The 25,176-nt window shown below is 34.2% G+C and overlaps 1 protein-coding gene and 1 pseudogene across 1 annotated transcript; both read right to left on the bottom strand.

Annotated features, from left to right (window-relative positions):
- Window positions 1-20,646: 20,646 nt before the first annotated feature.
- On the bottom strand, window positions 20,647-25,036 carry LOC149161592 (beta-1,6-galactosyltransferase GALT31A-like; annotated as a pseudogene).
- Window positions 21,480-22,721, bottom strand: LOC149161593 (cypmaclein-like). Its single transcript, XM_089435540.1, has 4 exons — window positions 22,665-22,721; window positions 22,171-22,215; window positions 21,988-22,030; window positions 21,480-21,661 (listed from the first exon to the last, which is right to left on the bottom strand). Exons 1-4 carry the CDS (start codon window positions 22,719-22,721, stop codon window positions 21,480-21,482), a joined length of 327 nt encoding a protein of 108 aa, XP_089291666.1.
- Window positions 25,037-25,176: the final 140 nt, after the last annotated feature.

The raw sequence follows: 25,176 nt of genomic DNA, 5'->3' as shown, positions 1-25,176 counted from the left end.
GAAGCTCCCACTTTAATTAGGCCAGATTATAGCAAAGAGTTCCATATCTTCTCATTTTCTTTAGATGACACCCTTGCAACAGTTTTATTGTAGAAAGATCATGAGGGTTGAAAGCATCTAGTGGCATTCTTCAGCAAAACATTAAAGGATGCTAAACTAAGGTATTATATCATCGAAAAACAGGCTTATGCTCTTATCAAATCTTTAAAAGCTTTCAGAATATACATTCTGCACTTCAAGGTAATTGTGTATGTGCCCTCTGCTTCAATAAAGGAGTTCCTAACATAGCCAGATGTTGATGGAAGAAGGGCTAAATGGATTGCAAAGCTTATTGAGTTCAAGATAGAATTGAAGCCCAAGAAGCTTGTCAGAGGTCAGGGCCTTGCCAAGCTGATGGCTGAAGAAAATTGTAGGGTGCTGGACATGAATTTGATAAGCACAAACTCCGATGATAGACAAAGAGGTGAAGAAACAGTTGGACTAGGACATGATCAGTCATTGCCTGAAAATCTAGCTTCTTGTGAATGGTATTCTACAATAGTTTAATTTTTGCTGAAGCTAGAAGTTCCTCCAGGCCTAAGTTCAAGCCAAGCTAGGACTATTAAGCTCAAAGTAGCCAAGTATTGCATTCATGAAAACTTTTTATATTGGAGGGACCCATCTGGAATCCTTTTAAGATGTTTGGACATAGAACAATCTATGGAGGTCATGCACCAGTTCCATTCGAGCATCTGTGGAGGACATCACTATTGGAAAGCCACAGCCTATAAGATCCTCAGAGCTGGGTATTACTGGCCCTCTTTGTTTTTCGATGTCTTTTCATTTGTAAAATCCTGTGACAGGTGCCAGAGGTTTGAAGGAAAATAATAGTTGAAATCCTTGCCCTTGAAGCCAATACATGCCAGTCGGCCTTTTCAGCAGTGGGGTTTGGATTTCATAGGAGAAATTAATCCACATTCCAGTGGCCGGCACAAATGGATCTTAATAGCCACTGACTACTTCACTAAATGGATTGAGGCCATCCCTATTAGGAAAGCTGATCACCATGTGGTCATGAAGTTCTTAATAGAAAACATCTTTACCAGGTTTGGTTGTCCACACAAATTGATTATAGACAATGCAATAGCCTTCAGGGCAAAAGAGTTGGTGGACATGTGTGACTCAATGGTCATTAAGCTCGTACATTCCACCTCATATTATCCTAAAGCTAATGGTCTGGCAGAATTGTCCAATAAGAGCCTGATAAGAATAATAAAAAAGCTGTTGGAAGACAAGAAGAGGAACTGGGATTCCAAGCTGAAGTTTGCATTTTGGGCTGACAGAGTGACCACCAAGAAATCCATAGGGAATTCTCCATTCAAGCTAGTATATGGCACTGAAGCTGTATTCCCAATCTAGTTGATCCTCCCTGTGGCCAAGATCTTGCAAGAAGAGCAGAGTGAGGAAGATGACATGGCAAAGAGGATTAGTGACTTGGCAGAAGTGCATCAAATCAAAGATCAATTGGTTGAAAAGTTTGCAGCACATCAAAATAGAATCAAGGAAGCCTTTGACTGAAAGGCAAAGATGGTCAGTTTTCAAGTTGGTGACTTGGTGCTCAAATGGGATGCACTGAAGGAAAATAAATGCAATCATGGGAAGTTTGATGCTCTCTGGACTGGACCTTTCATCATTGCTCAGATCCAGGGGAACAACACTTTCATGCTGCAAAGTATGGAAGGAAAAACAGTTTTTGATGGCCCAGTAAATGGGCGGTTTTTAAAGGTTTATGTTGCTTAAGGCCTCCAGGCCTCAGTATTGTAAATATGTTCTTGTTACAAGTTTAAGTGTAGGCTTAGTTAGACTCCATGCCCAATGGAACACTAGGAAAGATTTCTGATCTTGTTTTTTGTATGAAAGGCAGTGGTCTACGGTTCTTGAAACCTCACAGGGAGGATTTCATCCCCAGAAGGAGCCAGTGTTAGCTCTTCTGTGCAATACTGATTTTCCAAGGTCAGAACAGATCATGGCCTGATTGGCTATGTTCAAAGGGAAGCCCACATCAGTCATTTTTCTCTTTTTCCTCCACCCTGCTTATTGCTAAACCCTTTCCATTCCCTAACTAAACCCTATGAAATCTGACAAAGTCCCTTTTAGCCCCAGTTCTAAGCGCAAAGCCCAAAGCTGCCATAAAACCTCACCCATATGACCTTGTACACTCATAAACCCCTTCCTGAATCCTCACTGTTGATCAATCCTTGCCAATCCAACATCCCTCATCACACCCGATAAAGTGACCCTCTCAGTCATTTCCCACCGTTAGATCATCTCTGCTAAGATATGATGATTTTCTCTCTCATTGTGCTGGCAATCTAATCGAACGTTAGCGTGTGGTGAGAGTAGTTTTTCTCTCTCATCCACTGCTACATGTCGATCCCTAAATGGAATTGTACGACCTCGGTATTTTACCGCTTAGGGCCCAAAAGTGGTGAGATGAGTGCCTTTACCACCCAACAAAACCGCTCACGCCCATTAAACTCCCGTGCAACTCCGTTCCCAAATGACCGTCCGATCTGTCCGCTACAGATCCGACAGCCCCAAATCAACCCGCTCTCACCTCGATCGGTAACCTCCGTCGAGCCATCTCCACTGTTTGTTTCCTCGATCCAATGACCGTTCTTCCCTCTCATCCTGTCCGTCCATTCGCCCATGCATTCCATGTCCCCTAACCATTTTGTTTGCCTAGAGAAGGAGATAATCAAATATGACAGTACTAGTCACTCTCAGCCCCCCAGCCACCATATTTAATAGAAAGCATGGCCAAGGGAGAAAAGGAAAAGCATGACCCTGTAATTGAATTTATCAGTTATGGAACTCCACAGGTACGAGCACTCCAAGAGCAAAAAAGGACAACACAACACCTCAATAGATCATATTCTTCCACTGAAGCAAGCAAATTCATTCAGAGACTCCATCAGGCAGTGAAATGCGGTTGGTGGTCAATTATGACCCCTCCATACCTAAATGGATGAGTGCCCTTGTAATGAAAATATATAAATACCCAGAAACAAGATGTAATCAAGGTTGGCATTTGATGTAAGGTTCAACTTCTGGAGACTGTAGATAGTTTTGTCACTTGCAGCATCTTGTCTTCATTTTCAGCTAATACAAGATTATTTGTTGTTAACCGCTCACTTTCCATTTTCCTCTGTTCTAATCTTGTGCCTGATACGCTGTGTTCTTGATCTTTTGGGGGTTTAGCACTAGATAACTGTGATCTTATCTCTGTGTTAGATTGTTGAATTCATCACTAAATAGGTTACTCAAGTTTCTTTCTATTTGATGCAAGAGAGATGTCATCTTGTCTATGCATTAGTAGATTAGATTTATAGGTTTCTTTACTAGTTGCAGCCGGCCATCACATGATCTTTTGCATCTGCTGGTGTGGTTAGGATTCTCCATATTAACCTAATCTCTAAAACTATGAGCATTGGTGGTCTAAAGCCTTGCAGTCTGAGGGTGTTCACGCATGTCTGGAGTGAAAAAAAGTAGAAGTGGTTACCTGGCTTGAACCAAACGATCATTCCTTCCATTAAACCTACAACAATATTTGAATTTATATGTTACTAGGCATCTCCGAGCTACAACCTAGGAGAGTTTCTTGGAATCGTAACAGAATCTCTCATATCTTTCGAAGTTGAAAAATGATCCCATAGCTCATAATGCAACATGGCTCACTATGCCCACTAAACAACTTTCAGACATCCCTAAGTTTGAAGGCATTTCTAGGGAATACCTTTCTAATCATGTTATAGTATTTCATCTATGGTATTCTTTGAACAATGTCACTGATGAATTAATTCAAATAAGGATCTTTTAGTGCATAATCATTGGCCCCTTAGCTAAGTGGTATGTTAGTGAGAGTGGCCAAGTCTCATAAAACATTTGAACCCATAGTTAAATCATTTCTCACATTTTTCCACCTTCAAGTTTGTCATGATACAAAATTTGAGTTATTATCTAAGTTTCAACAGTCATCACCCACGTACATTATGAACCCTAATGATGACTAGTGCAAACAATGTAGTATCTTCAATATCAAATCCCCCAAAGAACTTCTATTACACTTCTTCTTGAAGTCCCTCAACTTTCCAATTATAATAAAGGATATTGCAATCACCATGCTTCTATATGAGGAAGTAGAAATTTCCAAGGCTTAACAATTTGATCTAATTTGCGCAAAACTAGGGTATTTTTATGTGGTCATCTTGAATGCCCCTTGAACTCAAATTTTCAATAAAGAGAAATCATAGGCATCAAATGCTATGGAAGACCTCATAGGGTCCATTAACCTAATATAAACAACAGCATGGGGAGAAAATTCCCTACCATGAAAACCCGTATGGTCCACCTCTAGCATTTCCTAATATTGGTGGGACACCACCAACCCCCCCTATAATGGAAAGTTATTACCATAATCCTCCTGCTACAATTACTGCCCTTCCCATGCGGGGGGGAACTTATTCCACCTTGCACAACTCTAATGTTGTTTCAATACCTTGACCCTCCTATGGGAATCCTGCACAACCACCACAATATAACCCCACAAATCCTCAACAAAATGCTAGGGTTCATCAGCCTCCTCAAATTTCAATGTCAACATTGTTTTATGGTAGGATGTGTTACATTTTATAACATATGTAGTTTTCTATTTAAATGGCAGACCCATGAAACGAGCTAGCATCCCAAAATTTATAGTCTCATCATCACTGGTTATGCCCAATACATGGGTGCATGTACATCATTAATAATTTCTTCTAACAAGATTCCCTTGAGGGTGAAGTAGTCATCTGCTTCAACATCAACAATTATGTTCTCATCATTGTTGGAAACAACCAAGCTATTGTATACAATTGTAACCATCATTGTAATAGTCATGATCACAAGAATGGAACATGCCCACCATCATTTCATTTTCAATAATGGATGCCACTGTTACACAACTACCCTTCAAGACCCTTATTCTAGACTCTCATACAAATGTATCTCTCCCAAGAATCAACAAGACTCACAGTCAGGAAAAATGTGATGTGTTTCAGCTATATATATGCTCCTAGCTTCACACATCAGGGGGAAACTATTATCACTTAAAAAATGTGCACTTTAATGTGTGAATTAAATGATGTAATATGTTAATGATCATCAAAATCGAAGGTTCTCAAAGGTAAAAAAATCAAGTGTTCACAAGAAAAGGATTATTTTTCACTAATTGTCCACTTTAGGAAAATTTGAGAGATATATGGGCCAAGTCACCCTAAGTTCCCCCTAGTAGGTGTAAGTACAAGTTCAAGTCTTTAGTCTCAAATCTCTATAGCATTAAAGGAGAGTTATGAAGCCTCAAAAGGACTACTACTGTCTCTCACCAAAATGAGATTCTCACTCAAAGATTAAATCTCATCAATGAGCTAGATTTGGGGAAGCCATGAACCTTAGCCTATAAATACTACTCCATTAGGGGCCATTTATAAGAGAGAAGTCATTGCAAGGTTATGCTACCTAAATTTACATCCAATTGGCAATTCTTTATAATATTGGAGCTTTCTATTCAAAGAGTGTCCAAAACGTTTCTTTAGGAGAGAATCACACCAACATGAGAGCGAAAGGAGGAACCCTCCTTTAGGAGATATAAGGATCAATTATTTCTAAGTCTCTCTTTAGTGTCTTAGGGAGAGATTTTATCCTTTCTACATCAATAAAGAAATTTATTTATTCACAAACTCTTGTCTTCCTTCTATGTTTATTGTTTTTGGATTGTAGGGTTAATGTTTCATGTTAGATTTCATTACGTTGATTGTTATTTGTTTTATTATGTACTAATCAAGAACTACTTGCTCCTTGTAGGAAACAACAAATTGCAGAAGATGGGATTTTGGAGCACCTTCACTCCAAAATAAAAAAAAAAAAAAGATCTTGACCATAAGATTGTCATTTTTCTCTTGATTTAAAAACTTGAGGAAGATCCCAATGAGTTTTAATATATGGATTATTGTTGATCTATTTTCCTTGTGAACAATATCCTTGAAGTGTCTACAACATTTCTGAGAGACGTCTTTGAAGGAGGAGACAAGGGACCTATCTAATATTTTAATCTCCCATATGGTATTGATCACCTTCTAGTGCTTTACAATCTTGTGAAAGTATTTTTTGTCTTCATTTGTAGCCTAAATCCAAAGGTCTCTACTTTTCATACCCCACTCATTTTCTTTATCTAGGAGCATTTTCCTTCTTTTTTCTTCAACGAATTTGATACATTCTTGTTGGTCGGATGACCAATGTTCATATGTGCTCTGATCAAGAAAGACTTTCAGTTTTTATTTAGTTTTTTCCCATGGGGGATTCAAGAGTGGATCAATACCATACCATATGTGTTCATATTGAGGGATATATATTGAGGAAAAAACGACATAATATAGTAGGGGGTAAAGGGTTTTTATATTCACGGGTATAAAAAATGGACTCAAAGTTAATAAAAAAAGATAACTGCAATAACTAGCGCAAGTAGGATTTTTTTAAATTGGGAAGGTGTATTGGGTTCATATTGATAGGGGGTTAAATAATGTGATTTTTAGAGGTATTTTTCAATATATAGTCAAATTAAGGGTATTATTTAGTATGACATGAATGCACGTGATATGTCAAAGGTTCATTGAGTGAAACCCCTATGTATCTGCCAATGTTTGTGTGTCTCAATCCCTTTCTTATTTATCCCAATTTAAGATTACAAATTTAGATGATTTTAAATTCCTTTAGAACTGGAATGATGGGGATTCATGGGAACCGAAGGATAAGGGGAATTGGGCCTATTTGATAGCCATGTCAAGGGAGGGATCTTCAAAATAGTGTGAGTTTAGCTTGAAGAGGTTGGGTGGATTAGGGGGAGAGGGATTGAGTTTGAGAATAAGCTGATAATCTGAGTGTCCACCTATTGACATTTCCAAAGATTATGATCTATCAAATATTCCAAAATTAGGACCCGATATATGCATCTTGAGACTTTATCTATCCTAGCTTGATTGTTTACTAGGTAGGCTAAATTTTTGAGAGGATGAGATCTCTAAGTCTAGAGTTGTCTAGATGTTTTATGTTAAAGTATGAGAGGGTTCTGGAATGGCCAAGGGACACTAGATCTAGATTCCCAAAGGGTAAAATTTACATCGTCTCCCACTATCATATTGTGTGGAGTAACTTGAAGAAGTTTTCCCGATAAGATATTTTATTAGAGTAAGTACCACATATGTCGTAGAAAATGAAGACCACGTCAAGTTCCAATGAGTAAAGTTCTAGAGATAACCCTGAGCATGTAAATCAAGTGAACTTTGGTCGAATGAAGAGAGCATTCTAGCTAGAAATGATCCCTCCTAAATGCCCAAAAGTATTTAACAAGAAAAAATTTCAGTGGGGAGAATTTTTCTTAATAGAAATTTCTCTTTCATTCCCTTTATCATTGTTTCTTGCAGAAAAATAACATGAGAATTGTGCAACTCAATCAATCCTTTTATTGCCAATTTTTTGGTGTGGTTGGCTAATCCTTTGTAGTTTAGGGAAAGAAAAGTCCTTTAGAAACAATCATTGGTTCTGGTGCTCTAAGGGCCTTGAGGACATATTTTTTTCCTTGAGAAAATTTTTGAGTTTATCTATAGTTGATCCAAAGAGAGGAAGGATTTTCTTCCCCTGCTATGAAACTTTTGATCCCCTACCTCCTTGAATCCAATCATAGAACCCGAATCCAAGTGGAAACATATGGGAGGCTCCATTTGAAGATGATGCAGGGTTTTCGACTAGGAGTAAAGGTTGTAATGAAGGGTGTAACTTTGAATGGTAGTCGAGGTGACCAAACTAGGGAGGGGGGAGACATTTGAAAGAGGTAAAGTAGTGGGAAGAGTCGGTATGGGAGGATAAATAGAGAAGAGTGGTAAGGAGATGGGAAGGGAGAGATTAGTTAGGAAGGATAATAAGTCCTTAGGGTATATGATGGTAGGGGAAAAATTGGATGAAACTGGAGCAATAGTCTTAGAGGGAGATGCTCAAAAATTTTAAGGAAAGGAAAGAGGGGGGCGGGGGCGGTTTCGAATACATAGGGGTGGATCCCCCCCCAAAGAAATCTTCACTGATGTAGGTGTATCCTTTGGGGGTTTTGCAGGAATAGTTTGGAAACCCTTTGAGTTAATTATTTCATTGTTGTCCACAGAAGTAGAGATATGCTCTGCTGCAATGGAGGATGACAATGAGTTGGCTAGAGGTGGAGCATTTTCTGATAGATGGAGAGGAGAAATCGAGTAGTGTTCATCCTTTTGAATTCACTTCTTTGATCTTCCTACTGGGTATGCCTTGCTCAAGTGTACACTTGAAATACAATCCCTTACAGCGTAATATTTGGTGACGCACCAATGCCTTGAGTTGATGGAAATCAAGTTTGGCAGGCCTAATGTTAGATTTAGCCCCACCATTATTCAGTATGTGCCCATGTAACCATTTTTTTGATATGAGAGTTTAGCTTCATAAACGAAGCTTGGGGTATGTTGGTGCTCAAATTGTCCTAGTAAATGATGACATCCAAAGATCACATCACTGAGGCTCCTAGATCCTCCTGTTCTAGGTGACAAGGGTTGGCCTGCATTTCACCATAGTGGGTAATCCCTCGTGAAAATCAAAATTGAATAGACATTGTAGAATAATGTAAATTAAATATATTTTCTAATTAACAAATAAATAGGCATATTGAATAAAGAGTATTTGAAAAAAATAATGCTTTTTAGGAAATAGAGGTGGTGGGAATATAACATGTCAAAACCTATTAAAATAAAATATCATTATGACTAAATAACGTTTAATTTAATATATCATATTTCTCACAAAACATAAAGGTTAGTAAAAATTAAAAACCAAATTAAAATGAAAAGACAAAAGTTAGCAAAAACTGATTTAAATGCATTTAATAGCAATGTTGTAGCTGAAACAATATGTTAGCAAGTGCTATTATTATTCATTTTATAACATAGCAATTAAATTATTTGATTCAATTTTTCTAAATAGTAAATATCGGAGGAAAAACTAAACCAATTTTAGTGTGAGGAAGATTAATCAATCTAATAATGTCAAAGCATTGCTAATCACGACATATTACCAGTAAAATAAAGAATTGAAAAAAGAAAAAAAAATTAACAAAAAAAATTTAGGAGGACTCATTTTATAGTATTTAAATTTATGTGCAAATAAAACCCTAAATGACATGTATTGTTAGAGTTTTCTTCTGCAATAAATTCAAATATAATTTAAAAAACTTTAAATGGCAAATATTTAAGTATTTTAATAGTTATTGCAAGCAATATTATTGAATAATCATATTATATCAATAACCTACACACTAAACTAGTAAATAAAACCTCACATAAAAATAGCACAAAGAAAGAAAATAAAGAAATAGATATTATTAAATAATAATCCTCACTGCCACCATGAACAACACCATTGTAGCAAGTGCATGATGATCTTAAAAATAATAATTCATTACCTTCGATGCACCACCATCCTTCAATATGCCCTAAAAGAGTCGTATGAAAAAAGGCCCTAAAACAATCTTCTACATCTTATTTTAAATGTCTCGAAGTTGGTTTTATTTTTAGTTCTTGTAACTTTCAAACAAAATTACAATGATAATTATTCTCATTAAATCTAATACATATTCATCATTTGAATAAATCCCTGCTCAAATTCTCTATGTGAAAAATCATTTCATAATATCCCTGCATTAAAAAAAAAGATAATAATTAATTCTCTAATATAAAACATTATAATAAATTAAATTAAAATATAACTCACCCTTCATAATGTTCTCATCATTATCTGATGTACATTATTAATGAAATTTAGTTTTTACGTTAGGTGAGACCCAGTAAAATTTTCTCGCTATATAAAAAAATAAGTCATAAAATATGTATTAACATGCAATTATTTTCCAAAAATACAAAATAAAATAAAAAAATATTAAATTTAATAAATTAAATGTGATTTTCCCTTTTAAATGCTTTCGTTTCTACAAAATCTGCCATGAAATCTCAATGCTCCTCCCATAATCCTATACAATCTTCATTCACCCATTAGAAACAAAATTATGAATTCAAAATAAAGCAAATCTCAAATATATATATTTCAATTTCAAATTTAAAATAAAATTTTAATTATAAATTTCATACTTTATTTTAATATACATTTCAAATCATTTTTTAAAAAAATACGTATATATTTCAATAATATATATATATATATATATATAAACTTAAAATTTCAATTACAAATAATACATACAATGTTATAATTTCAAACAAATATAATATATTATATATGTATACTGTATAGTAAGGTATATATATATACTAGTAAAACATTTAAACTGAAGCTAAATCAATGAAGTAGAGAAAAGTTGAACTGACAAAGTCAACGATCGATAGCATTTGTGAAGAACGGTTTAGATTAGTATCGTAGCATTTGTGAAGAACGGTTTAGATTAGTATCGGGTTAGGATTTGATTGAAAGTTATTTTTTTGGATGGGCCGATGGGTCGGTATATGTCGTATGTCATTTGGTTATAGTATGGTCCACCGTGTGGCATGAAACCGGGTTCATACATAGTGAACCTCTTCAAAATGAGGAGCCTCTTTTAGTGTTACGTGGGCAAGCCTCTTGAATCGTTTAAGTGAGGAGTAAAGAGGTAGGTAGGGTAAATTAGGTATTTATATTATTAGATTTGTGGTAGGTATGGTATTAGGTATTTAGTTTCATGTTGATTGTGTATTCATGTTTTTATAAAAAGTAGTTTAATATTAACAGTTTAATTTTTGTTATTTTTTATTATTTTTAAATTTATTTATTTGTAAAGTGATTGGTTGTGGTTTTATTATGGGTTGTTTAGTAATTTCTATTTCTATTAGTTACTAAATATTAGTTTTTAGTTTTATTTCATTTTTATTTTTTATTTCTTTTTCCTTTTTCTATTATTTTCATTTTCATGAATTATAGTTTTTTGTCCATATTTTCAATTTATGATAACTTATTATTATATTAAAAAGAAATATATATATATATATATATATATATATATATATATATATATATATATATATATATAAAGGATAAACACACAAACATATAAACCAATGTTGTAGTTATCATATTATTGGTGAGGGGAAAAAATCGTAAAATAAAAAAATATTCATTTTTTTCAATTTTTTTAACATCTAGAGCACCTACAACATAAAATAAATACATTGACACATAAATATGATAAAAGAACTAATATATAAGATACGTAATACCATTTCTAGTGCTACATCACACATAACAATGAATCATGTCCTGGATAGTAAGTCCTGACTCTTGAGTCCCAACTTAGCCTCAAAATATCAACAAAAAATATAATAATGTATCTCATATCAAGAGTCATAATGTCATATACAATGAAATGAACCAAATAACTAAAGTCTAATACTATTGATTTCCTCTACCCCTCTAGATGTAGATGCCAGTGGAGTTGGCAGTGGACTCCGTTGTGCCCTAGAAGCTGTAGAATTAGGAGCTACAGGAGGTATACCACGTCCTCTACTAGTGACAGGGGTAGGCTGGGTAGGTTGTGTCACCTCCTCCTCCTCCTGTTGCTCCTCCTCCTCATAAAAAAATTGGAGGAAAAAAAAAATTTCCAAGATTTTTTTCCCCAAAAAATCGCGACTTTTTCAAGTTATTGCGATTGTTTGTGAAAAAAAATTAGTGTAAAATCGGGTGATAATATCTCCAAACTCAAAAAATCGCAATTTTCTGATATTATCGCGATAATATCACGATTTCCGCCACACAGATATAAACATATATATTAAAGTGTATATATGTCAATATAAACAATATTAGTTAATTACATTTCGTAATTTATGGTGATACATTTAATAATACAATATTTTATTAGTTGTTTTATTTTTATGTTAAAAGTTGTCTTTATTATTTTTGAGTTTAATTAAGCTATATTTACACTAAGTGGTAGGTATTAGCTACTATGTAGCTCTTCTTTAATTTTGTTATTTTATTAATTTTAATTCAAAATTAATTAAATTTATTTGTTGTGATTTTATTATACTTTAATTAATTCATGATTAACTTTTTTATTAATTCATTTTAATAAATTACATCTAATTTATATTTTAATTAATTTAAAATTTTAATTAACAATTTTATATTTGATTTTTTTTTTAATATTTTTTAAAAATTATTTTAATAATAATGATTATTACAATAATAATTATAATTTATAGATAAAGTATCTTATGTAAGAAATTAATTTCAGAGTAGAATTTCAAATTTTCATTTAATGCAATAATTTCTATAAGTTATAATGATTACTATAACAACCAACTTAATGCAGGGCAAATAAGAGAATTCAAGGAAGCAATTTTCGATCAGGAGAGTATGAGAGGAGGCATAAGGAGAAACTGACAGAAGGAGGCAAGATCTAAGTGGGGTCAAATTAGTGACAACATTTGGCTCCAACTGGGGATGATGCTCCCTGTGGAGGATCAAGAACGTAGACCAAAAGCCTTAGTAAGCGGCATGGAGTCAAAAAAGGAAATTGAAGAGACAAAAAGTAATTAAAAGAAAATATTTTGAATCTTAAAAGCTTAGTCAATCGATAGCAAGAATGAAACAGGAATAAATTTGAGGTCCCAATACATATAGATTAACGAGTTCAATGATTATTTACATATATAAAAGACATTTGTTTGTATATTAAGTATATCGAGGTAGCTATGATAATGTTTAAGGCACATTATCTCAAAAATGATAAATGTATCACTTCATAAGAACATCCAACACCATAACAAGTCATACCTACTTACAGTTAATGATTAATAAATTACATAAACTATGGAGCTAATTAAGGAACATAAGTGTGACTTCCATTTTTGAGATTATTGAAACTAAGGAAGCTAGCCGTCAGGAATTTTGGTTCCCTTTTTGGTCCATAACACGAATTTCCATAATCATATGTCGCTTCACTTCCAGGGAGTGTCCATAGCCTCGACAAAGTCATCCACTAACCTAAGATGAGGAAATTTTTGGGTTCTTGTTTTCTCTTTATGTTAGAGGCCCTTCTTTCAATTTATTTAGCAAATAAAGCATTCACAAGATGGGAGGATTACACACTGGACTTAGTCCAATACCACTCACCTTTCTCTACTATAAGAGAGCACTCATAGCCCTAGTGGAGATGTCAACATGACCCATCAGAAGTTACCTCAACAAGAGTAGGAGGATTACACACTAGATTTTAAGCTAATGCCACTGGCCTTCCTCCACTACTAGTGAGTGTCTATAACCCTAATGGAGATTCCAACATGCCCCACCCAAGAAAACATTGTTTCTTATCCATAAGGTAGTAAGGTGATAAGGGAAGGTATCATGCATGGTTATAATGTAAATAGTCCTACCAAAGCTTCAATTAAATTTTATGAAGGCCGAATCTTATGGTTATAGGTGTAGCCCTTATGACTTAATGTGATCCCTTAGTATTTATCTTTAAGTAGAATGGAAGAAGAATGTGGTGGGGAATATTCAATATCAAGGTTACATTACTAAGAGATTAAGATATGAGCCCTTTAAATATTTTTACCCCTTGAACATTATTTACAAACCAATTCTTTAAGTATGTATTTAAAAATATCATTAATATTATCCATACTAAGGACACACACACACACACACATATATACTTTGTGTTGGACATTTGATAAACCAATGCTCCCCTTGTGTTTCGTGACATGGACTAACCGTGTCTCGTGTATCTTTATCTTTGGCGATGCGATCGTTGACTAACACCTGGAAGTTTTCATTTAAGGACAATCACGATTCCCAACAAGTGGTATCAGAGCATAGGTCACGAGTTCGATACATACCCGGCTTGCATTGGGGAGGATATTGTTGGATATTGGATATACCAACACTACCCGTGTGTTTTGCGACATGGACTAACCACCCCTCGTGGATCCTTCTCTATGGCAATGTGATTGTTGACTAACACCTGTGGGTTTTGGTATAACAACAATCATTACTCTCAAGACTTTGATCGCATAAAGACACTTCAAGATACAAAAATCTTCATATGTATTCATTATAGAACTACAAAGCATAAAACAGTTCATTTATACACATAATTTATATGCAATGTGTTTCAACAACAATATTTATCAAAGAAATCAAAAATCTAGTATAACCAAACAAAAAATTTGTCAATGGAAAACTTTTTGACATTGATTTCCACTCTTAACCAAAATTGTATTATAGAAAGCAAAGAGTAAGTTTTGTCAATTAACATGCTTCTTAGAATAAAGTAGATATAAAAGAGACATGAGTTTTATGTTATTTTAAAAGCTTCATTCATCCATTCCTCCAAAAAGTTATCTTAACCCATTTGAAAATTTAAATGACTAAAATTTTCAAGCGTGAATTTTTTAACAATTATTTCATAGGAGCACTTCTTGTTGCTTTCGGAAATGGGATAGAGTTAGTCCCACAACATTCGTTAGAATCATGATTAAAATAGAGAAACAACATTCTACGAAAAAACAAACAATTTTCAAATCAAAGCTTATAGTAATGTGATCCAATTCTTTAGTATATCGCAAAAGAGATTGTAAATGAAAATCATTATTGTCATTATAAGATTTAACAACCTCAAAATTTTGAGTAAAAATGTCATCATTAGAAACATGGGAAACTATGTTTTATTGATTATAAGATTTATGTTTTGAAAAATGTGAATTCAAATCATGATTACCTTGTAGGCTATTACATCTGTTATAGCTATAATAAATAGGATGAGATGAAAGGAAAGAATTGTTATGTTTAATTTCATTTTCATTTATAAATTCATTTTCCTCATAATTATAATATATAGGCTGCAGAAATATTGGTTCAATTAAGTTATGGTTTCTCTCATTCTAAAAAATGTTAAACATATCTAAATTATGTTCAAAAGAAGAACTAAACTCATGATCAGATTGTAAACCTACTTCATGATTCAATTCATCGTCATATTGATCATAAACAAGGGGTTGGGAAATTTCAACATGAACACTAAGTAAACTTGAGTCAAAAGAGTCAAAGATCATCTCATGAAATAGCTTCCCTATTACATCACAAAAAGGTTTAACAAGAGGATCAATAGGTGGAAGAATATCTTTGTTTATTATTTTTGGTTGAGGAACTTCACGAATATGTGACAGAATGTCCAATTCGTAGGTTGTTGAATCAAATATTTTAGATGTTCATTAATAAATGTGATAGAGGTTGTTGAATCAAATATTTTAGATGTTCATTAATAAATGTGATAGAAGGTGATTTTTAAAGGTTTTAAAAGTTATATTCATTAATGTTTTCTTCTATTCAAGATTCATAATCCATTTGGGTTTCTTCATTGTATCATCGTATTGATTTTTAAGGTTATTATCATTATTATGTTCACAATATTAAAAGTCAAGCAATCTTGTAGGATACATGCATCTATGATAGTGAGGAAAACTTACATGAAAATCTTTGAGAGAGGAAATTGTACCAGGAGGGAGACTTTTGTACCACTTATGAGTGTCACGTTCCAAGGAAATCATGAATAACTTCATTGGAACATCTTCATTGTGTACTCCCATCTTCAAAATATTATCATGGAAATATCTAAGGTGTTGTTTTGGTTTACCCCCTTCATCATTCCAAAAATGGGGTAGGTAAGGATTTGATATATCTATGTCAGTAAATCATGTAGATAATCTGCAATATCAGAAAAACTCAAGTGAGAAAAGCGTGAAGAAATCTATGAAGCCACCATTGAAACAAAATTAACAAGAAAATTAAAATAAGGAGTCTCTAGGTGAACAAATAAACAATAAATATTTATCCTTAACACTATAAAGCGCATACCACTGTAACCTGTCCACCAATGGGTCAGAATTTTAACCGATTACTTTAGTTACGAAAGGAAAAAAAAAAACTATACCTTCGTTCCCTGGAAACAACGCCAAAAGATGTCGGTGCTCAAATTGTCTCAGTCATTGAAGACAGTCTGAGACCACATCAATGAGGATCCTAGATCCTCTTGCACTACGTAACGAGGGTTGGCCTCCCTTTCACCATAGGGGGTAATCCACGGTGATAATAAAATTGAATAGTCGTTGTAGAATAATGTAAATTAAATAGATTTTCTAATTAACAAAAAAATAGGCCAGATTATTGAATAAAGAGTATTTTAAATAAATAACGCTTTTTAGGAAATAGAGGTGGTAGGCGTATAACATGTGAAAACTTATTAAAATAAAATATCATTATGACTAAATGAGGTTTAAATTAATATATTATATTTCTCACAAAACATAAAGGTTAGTAAAAAAAAAAAAAAACGAAAACACAAAGGTTACGACAAACTGGTTTCAATGCATTTAATAGAAATGTTGCAATTGAAACAATATAGCATTAAATGCTATTATTATTCATCCTGCAACAAAACAATTAAATATTTGATTTATTTTTTCTAAAGAGTAAATATTGGAGGAAAAACTAAATCAACATTAATGTTGGGAGATTAATCAATTTGATCATGTCAAAGCATTGGTAATCACCACATATTACTAATAAAATAATAAAATAATAAAATAAAAAATAAATTAACAAAAAAATAAAATAGGAGGACTCGTTTTATGGTATTTAAATTTATGTGAAAATAAAAACCTAAATAACATGTGTTGTTATATTTTTGTTTTACAACAAATAATTAAAATGTAAATTTAAATACTTTAAATAACAAGTATTCAAGTATTTAAATCGTTATTGGATGCAATATTATTTAATAATTGTGTTATATCAATAATATGCACAATGAACCAGTAAATAAAACCTCACATAATAATAATGCATAGAGAGAAAAGAAAAGAAAAGAAAAGAAAATATATTATTAAATAAAAATCCTCACAACCACAATGAACCATACCACTACAGAAAGTACATGATAGCCTTAAAATGAATCAAGCCTTTATCTCCGATGCACTACCATCCTTCAATCTTCCCCAAAAAAGTCCTGCCAAAAAAAGGCATTGGAATAGTCTTCTACCTCTTCTTTTAAATGTTGGGAAATTCGTTTTATTTTTAGTTCTCGTAACCTCCAAACAAAATTACATTGATAATTATTTTGATTAAATATAATACATATTCATCATTTAACTAAATCCCTTCTCAAATTATCCAAGTGAAAATTCCTTCTAATAATATTTATGCATTAAAAGAAAAGATAATAATTAATTCTCTAATATAAAACATTATAATAACTGAAATCAAAATATAGCTCACCCTTCATAATATTCTCCTCATTATGTCACGTACATTATTAATGAAATTTAGTTTTTACTTAAGGTAAGACCAAGTAAAATTTTCCCACTATATAAAATTTTAGGTCATAAAATATGTATTTAACGTGCACTTATTTTCCAGAAATACAAGATAAAGTAAAAAAAAATATTAAATTTAATAAATTGAATGTGATTTTCCTTTTTAAATACATGTGTTTCTACAGAATCTACCTAGAATCTCAATACTCCTCCCATAATCATGCACAGTCTTTATTCATCCATTAAAAACAAAATTATGAATTCAACATAGAGCAAATCTGAAATATATATACCTTTCAATTTCAAATTTAAAATAAAATTTTAATTATAAATTATAAATTTTATTTTCATATATATCTCAAATAATTAAAAAAAAAAAATATAAACCATACATATAAATTTCAATTAGGTATAAATAATATATATATATATATATATATATATATATATATATATAATTATATATATATATATATATATATATATATATATATCTATATCTATCTATCTATCTATATATATATATATATATATATATATATATATATATATATATATATATATATATCTATATATGTAAACCCAAAATTTCAATTACAAACAAGGCAGCTGCGAGGCAGCGAGTCCCTGCATGAAGTTAAGAACAGGGAGCTGGGCAGATAACGCAGTGGAGTGTCGAATGAATTACTTAACTACTAAGTCTCAAGGAACAGATGCAAGTGTAAGGCTGAAGTACCAGTTCCGGTAGACTGTGTCAACTTCTTCTGAAACTCAGACAACAGGCAATGATAAATGTCAAAATAGTAGACAAGAAAGAGTGTAAGTTTCATTAACTATGGGCTGCAATATTACATGATATGTTACTGGAAAGGGCATAGCAATAGTCACATGAGCACTATATACCAAAGATCTGAACATTATTGAATAACTAACTTGCAGAGAATCGTCATCAATTCAAGACACAAGTAACATGAAAACCGCCGTGGAGCTTACATTTGACCTTGAAAATAAGCATTTCTTATGACAGACTGTAACATGTGAAGAATACAAGACAAGCACGAATGCTAACAATTAGGACATTAGACCGGCATCCTAGCAGAGACGATAGAAGCATAAAAAATGCGAGTTGCACCACCATGGCAGACCCAAATGCATATTTGAAGCATCCGTTGTACACCTGTAACAGAGAAGGAAGCGGGGAAATGAGACAATGCGTAAAATAATGCAAAAATAGGCTTGAGATTCAGAATTATTGTTTTCTTGGTTTCTTTTTTCTTTGTCTTTCGACTTTTACGATGTCAATAATCAGAAGAGCCATGAGAACAAGTGCTAAGAGAAACAATGCCGCGAGTTGAGTAAGTTGGCTTATGCTAATGGATTCCATGTTATGTGAAGCGGGGAGATGTATGTGAATATCCAGGTGCAGAAGAGGCCAATTTATAAAAAAGTTCAACGTGTTTGTAAGCTGGTTTGAAGTGTGAATGGAGCTAAAATACTTGACTAAAATACTTGAAGCTCGGATGGAGCAGGCAGTATTTAATGGTCGGCATAAAACGAAAAGCTTACGTTATGTGAGCAATTGGTGCAATTAAGTGATCGATATGACATGGGGAGCAAATGGCATATGGAATGATGTATGTGGCGGCAGAAGTAAATGCGAAATTAGGTGATGTATCTGACATCGAGCAATCTTGGTGGTAGATTGGGTCGCGCTAGACAGGAGATTTATGTCAATATCTAGGTGCAGAAATAAGTACATATACGGATTGATTTGGAATGGAGCTAATGGGCATAAAACGAAAACCTTACGTTAAGTGAGCGATCGGTGCAATTAGGTGATCGATGTGACATGGGGAGAAAATGGCATATGGAATGATGGATGTGCAATTAGGTGATCGATGTGACATGGGGAGCAAATAGCATATGGAATGATGGATGTGGCGGCAGTAGTAAATGCGAAATCAGGTGGCTGTGGCTAGTAGTGATTTACGTATGAGAGTTAACAGCAATGGTCTAAGCAATGGGAATAGCACTAATCTAATGCTTATCTGACTAATCAAGTATGGATATCACGTTACTCACCACTCTTTATCCCGAAACAATTGAACGGGCATGGCCTAGTAACGTCTTGAGCGGACTGGGGCTGCTAGGTTAACAACGTATCCATGCAAGTAGAGCAAGTAGAGTATGGCAAGTAGAGAGGTTGTAGTAGGTCCAGTTGGCTGATGGCAATGACTTCTATCCTTACCAATAGAATCATTAACTAAATAGATTCCCCTCAAGAACTCATTCGTTCTTACTAGTTCAAGGAAAAGGAATTGACTCAACTTATTTAGTTAAGGGGGGGCTGCATTCTTGATTTCTCAAAGGGGAGGAACAAACAATTCGATATAGGAGAAGAGGTCAGCGGAAACACTTCGGGACTAGGTCAGCTCTTGATTGTTAGAGCAATCGTGATCATGAGAACATTGAGAGTTAACAGCAATGGTCTAAGCAATGGGAATAGCACTAATCTAATGTCCCGAAACAATTGAACGGGCATGGCCTAGTAACGTCTTGAGCGGACTGGGGCTGCTAGGTTAACAACGTATCCATGCAAGTAGAGCAAGTAGAGTATGGCAAGTAGAGAGGTTGTAGTAGGTCCAGTTGGCTGATGGCAATGACAACTTCTATATGCCGATATTCTCTATGTATGATTTCTGTAGTGGATGGAGACTTCAGATTTCATAGGCCTTGTCAGCTATGGAAGTGGGCCTTGATGAGTTTAGAGAGAAAGTTTCTATTGACTAATCAAGTATGCAAGTAGAGAGGTTGTAGTAGGTCCAGTTGGCTGATGGCAATGACAACTTCTATATGCCGATATTCTCTATGTATGATTTCTCTAGACAGTAGGCTACCTTACTGCACCAGCCCATCTTATCTTTCTGCCTTCTATCCTTACCAATAGAATCATTAACTAAATAGATTCCCCTCAAGAACGAATGAGTTCTTACTAGTTCAAGGAAAAGGAATTGACTCAACTTATTTAGTTAAGGGGGCTGCATTCTTGATTTCTCAAAGGGGAGGAACAAACAATTCGATATAGGAGAAGAGGTCAGCGGAAACACTTCGGGACTAGGTCAGCTCTTGATTGTTAGAGCAATCGTGATCATGAGAACATTGAGAGTTAACAGCTAACGTCTTGAGCGGACTGGGGCTGCTAGGTTAACAACGTATCCATGCAAGTAGAGCAAGTAGAGTATGGCAAGTAGAGAGGTTGTAGTAGGTCCAGTTGGCTGATGGTAATGACAACTTCTATATGCCCATATTCTGGCTCATGATACTTGACACCTCTGAAAGAACACAAATTATTCTTATTAGCACATTTTCCTAAATGTAAGACAGTAAATATTAGAAAACTGCGAGAACCAAGGTTTTGTATTGCAGCAGGCACACGAAAATCCTCAACAGGGAGCCTTAAAAGAACACCTCAGTTTAAACTTCAAACTCCACAGCAGTCTACACATGATTTACTGCCATTCAAGTATTATAATACCATGGCTTTTGATTCAAACAAAGAACCTCAATTCTGTGGAAGACATCTATGTCCCCTCTAAATATAAAACGACTTCGGAAACTGTTTACAAGCCACTAATTTGAATTTTGTACAGAGTGACAGAACACAACACAAGGATATGATTTGCTTTGATATATTTCACTTAGTATCTTTGTACATTATTTCCCTGGAGATGGAGACTTGAATTCACACTGTTAGATTTGAATCCACACAATTAGGATGGTTTCATGTTTTTATAACTATTTCTAAAGACCTGAACCAATAATTATCTTGAAACCACACAATTAAAAAACACATACCACTTCTGCTAAGTTCTTTTGACATAATGATCATACGTCTTATTCAATATGTTATAGTAAATATACATCTTATTAATTACATTAAACAAACATCTTAGATATCACCTGTTAATGGGAAACTGTACACAAAAGCATACACACCGATCATACATCTTATTCAAAAGATATGTTATATTCTCAAGGGCACTTGTGTCTGTTGCCATGTGTTGTTAGGTTGGCGTAGCAGGGGAAGAGATCAGTATTTCCCGATGTACCAGGAGGAACAAAGTTGCATTTGGCACAGCATGTACCACAAGCTCTCAAGCATATCCTATGGCGGGATGCTTCTTTGCATCTTTCTCCACATGCTGCATTGCAATCTGCCACAAGCAAATCAAACAGCATGGGATTCTGAGCAAGAGTCTTGAACTTATTAAAAAATGTTAACACAACAAAAAAAATAATAAGTGATTATGAGAAAGAGTCTTGAATTTATAAGAAAATTTTGAAACATCAACACCAACAAGAAATAAGTAATAAACAGAAAACAATAATAAGAAATAAGGTCAGAAATGAACCTTGAATTCATTTATTTAAAAAGAGTGAGTCAGCAATAGCAGCAACCAACGGTTAAAACAACAACAACAAACAATGAGAGTTTTCAGAAATAATGAAATATGTTTAAAACTTTCAGAACGTTTTATACCTATGCTCTGCAAAATCAGCCCATGTATCTCATTCCTTTGGACCTGGAAGCAGGAAAAGAAAGGAACCCAATGTGATTAGTTCAATATATGTAATATTGGGCTTTCTGTGTCTAGTCATGATTTGAACTCTCACCTGAGAATAAATTATATCAATGTGATAGTCTAGCCATATATATACTCACCCCAGCTGTTGTGGAAACTCCAATCTCAGCAGCTTTCACAGACAACTGATTCATAAATTACCAATGAGTTAATTTCTAACCTAATCAACTACTTCTTGTTTACACTAGCTAAAAAGATTAGGAAAAAGAGACTTGAACAATTGGGCTTTAACTAGAATGAACATGCATAAATATACATAACTAAAATTTAGCTATAGCTGGACACAACTTGATGCCAGTATACAATATCACCCTACAGCACAAACCTATTACACAGAATGGATTATGAAAATGGCTAGTATATAAATGTTTTATCAGAAAAGGAGACAAGGTAACAATATAATTCTCCTACTAAAAAAGGAGTGCAGGAAATCCTCTCGTTTCTTTTTCATAGTTACACATATATATGTAACCCCAGAGAAAAGTATTAAGTACTCCATTAGAGAAGCAGAAGAATATAATTTTAAACATGTAAATTGGAATGGTAAGTCAACAGCTACATAACACTTCACTACCTGAACAACAGGTATCATTACAAGAAATAAGTAAAACGCCCTGCTTGCAGGAGCCATGGGGATTGCCCAGACCCTAATGGAGTATATACACAAGTGAAGAATAATTATGATGTGTGTATATATTTTGACAGTAAACAATGAAAAGATTATGTGGATATTCCTCTTTTCTTTGCATCCAATGTAACGTAGATGATACACACTAAAATCATTTAGCTCTATACATCTTCAATCACAATTTTCACAAAATTATAAACAAATTCAATTCGGAAAGGTCCAGTATTTTAGGATATTCTCTGGAAACCCAAATTGCTTTATGCTATTTGGTCATAGCTACTTACTTCTGTGCAAGAACAGGTCCAGACTTCATGCAACCAATGTAAATTCTTGGTTTAGATCGGTATCGTGCAAGAGTGGTGGCCAGCATCCCTGAGAAGAGCATCCGTATGTTCTTAGTGATAACAGAATAGGGCAAAGATATCCTTCCATTGATAGTAGTTATCAACTTATCCTGGTTCTAAAAGAATGAGGGATTGGTACCTAAATTAACATGCACATCATCATCGACCTTAACATAGAAATCTGCATCCCATTTTGCTACTGCTGTAGAAAAATAGGTCTTGGTCTTTGCTGAGAGCTCGTGGTAGCCTTCAACATGTTCCAATCTAAGGAAATCATGATGCTGTGCGTCTTCTGAATCAATGGCACGATCCAAAATACCACCAGGTGTAACACTGTGTCCAATAACGAATCTAATAACAATGCCTTTCTTCTCCTCCAACTGCTTCAGTTTGGATCCTGTGAGGAACAAAAGGTCCAATTATCAAAATCAACGGATATCTAGAAAAGCTACAGACAACAGTCTAATAACAATGCCTTTCTTCTCCTCCAACTACTTCAGTTTGGATCCTGTGAGGAACAAAAGGTCCAATTATCAAAATCAACGGATATCTAGAAAAGCTATAGACAGCAGAATATCCCTGCCCTAGGTTCATACACACTCATGAGAACTATTTTTGCAATTAAAAGCATTTATTATTTATTAACCAGATTTCAAAACCTATAAATTTATTAGCCATAACTGATATGGACCTTGTGGCATCCAGATTTCTCGAACAGAGTCCCGCTACTTTCTACTACTAAAAGTTGTATTGATTCCAATAACAACAAATGCCTTCTGGCGTACCTCAGGGCCTTGTCCATCAGGCTTCTCAAGAACAGCTGACCCATTGAGGTTGGCTGATTTTTCAGTCCGAGCAACTGCTAATTCCATTTCAAGAGAAGAAATTGTTTTGTCTAAATCTGGAAAACCAAATTGCTTTATGCTATTTGGTCATAGCTACTTACTTCTGTGCAAGAACAGGTCCAGACTTCATGCAACCAATGTAAATTCTTGGTTTAGATCGGTATCGTGCAAGAGTGGTGGCAAACATCCCTGAGAAGAGCATCCGTATGTTCTTAGTGATAACAGAATAGGGCAAAGATATCCTTCCATTGATAGTAGTTATCAACTTATCTTGGTTCTAAAAGAATGAGGGATTGGTACCTAAATTAACATGCACATCATCATCGACCTTAACATTGAAATCTGCATCCCATTTTGCTACTGCTGGCACCTGTGTCCTGTCAAACGTTTTATACCTATGCTCTGCAAAATCAGCCCATGTATCTCATTCCTTTGGACCTGGAAGCAGGAAAAGAAAGGAACCCAATGTGATTAGTTCAATATATGTAATATTGGGCTTTCTGTATCTAGTCATGATTTGAACTCTCACCTGAGAATAAATTATATCAATGTGATAGTCTAGCCATATATATACTCACCCCAGCTGTTGTGGAAACTCCAATCTCAGCAGCTTTCACAGACAACTGATTCATAAATTACCAATGAGTTAATTTCTAACCTAATCAACTACTTCTTGTTTACACTAGCTAAAAAGATTAGGAAAAAGAGACTTGAACAATTGGGCTTTAACTAGAATGAACATGCATAAATATACATAACTAAAATTTAGCTATAGCTGGACACAACTTGATGCCAGTATACAATATCACCCTACAACACAAACCTATGACACAGAATGGATTATGAAAATGGCTAGTATATAAATGTTTTATCAGAAAAGGAGACAAGGTAACAATATAATTCTCCTACTAAAAAAGGAGTGCAGGAAATCCTCTCGTTTCTTTTTCATAGTTACAAATATATATGTAACCCCAGAGAAAAGTATTAAGTACTCCATTAGAGAAGCAGAAGAATATAATTTTAAACATGTAAACTGGAATGGTAAGTCAACAGCTACATAACACTTCGCTACCTGAACAACAGGTATCATTACAAGAAATAAGAAAAACGCCCTGCTTGCAGGAGCCATGGGGATTGCCCAGACCCTAATGGAGTATATACACAAGTGAAGAATAATTATGATGTGTGTATATATTTTGACAGGAAACAATGAAAAGATTATGTGGATATTCCTCTTTTCTTTGCATCCAATGTAACGTAGATGATACA

Source organism: Pinus tabuliformis, chromosome 5_2, assembly GCF_031772625.1.
Source record: "Pinus tabuliformis cultivar Carrire ecotype Pingquan chromosome 5_2, CPIR1, whole genome shotgun sequence".
NCBI classification, from domain to species: domain Eukaryota; kingdom Viridiplantae; phylum Streptophyta; class Pinopsida; order Pinales; family Pinaceae; genus Pinus; species Pinus tabuliformis.
The sequence above is the reverse complement of the archived record's forward strand: the minus strand, read 5'-3'. Positions and strand labels throughout refer to the sequence as shown.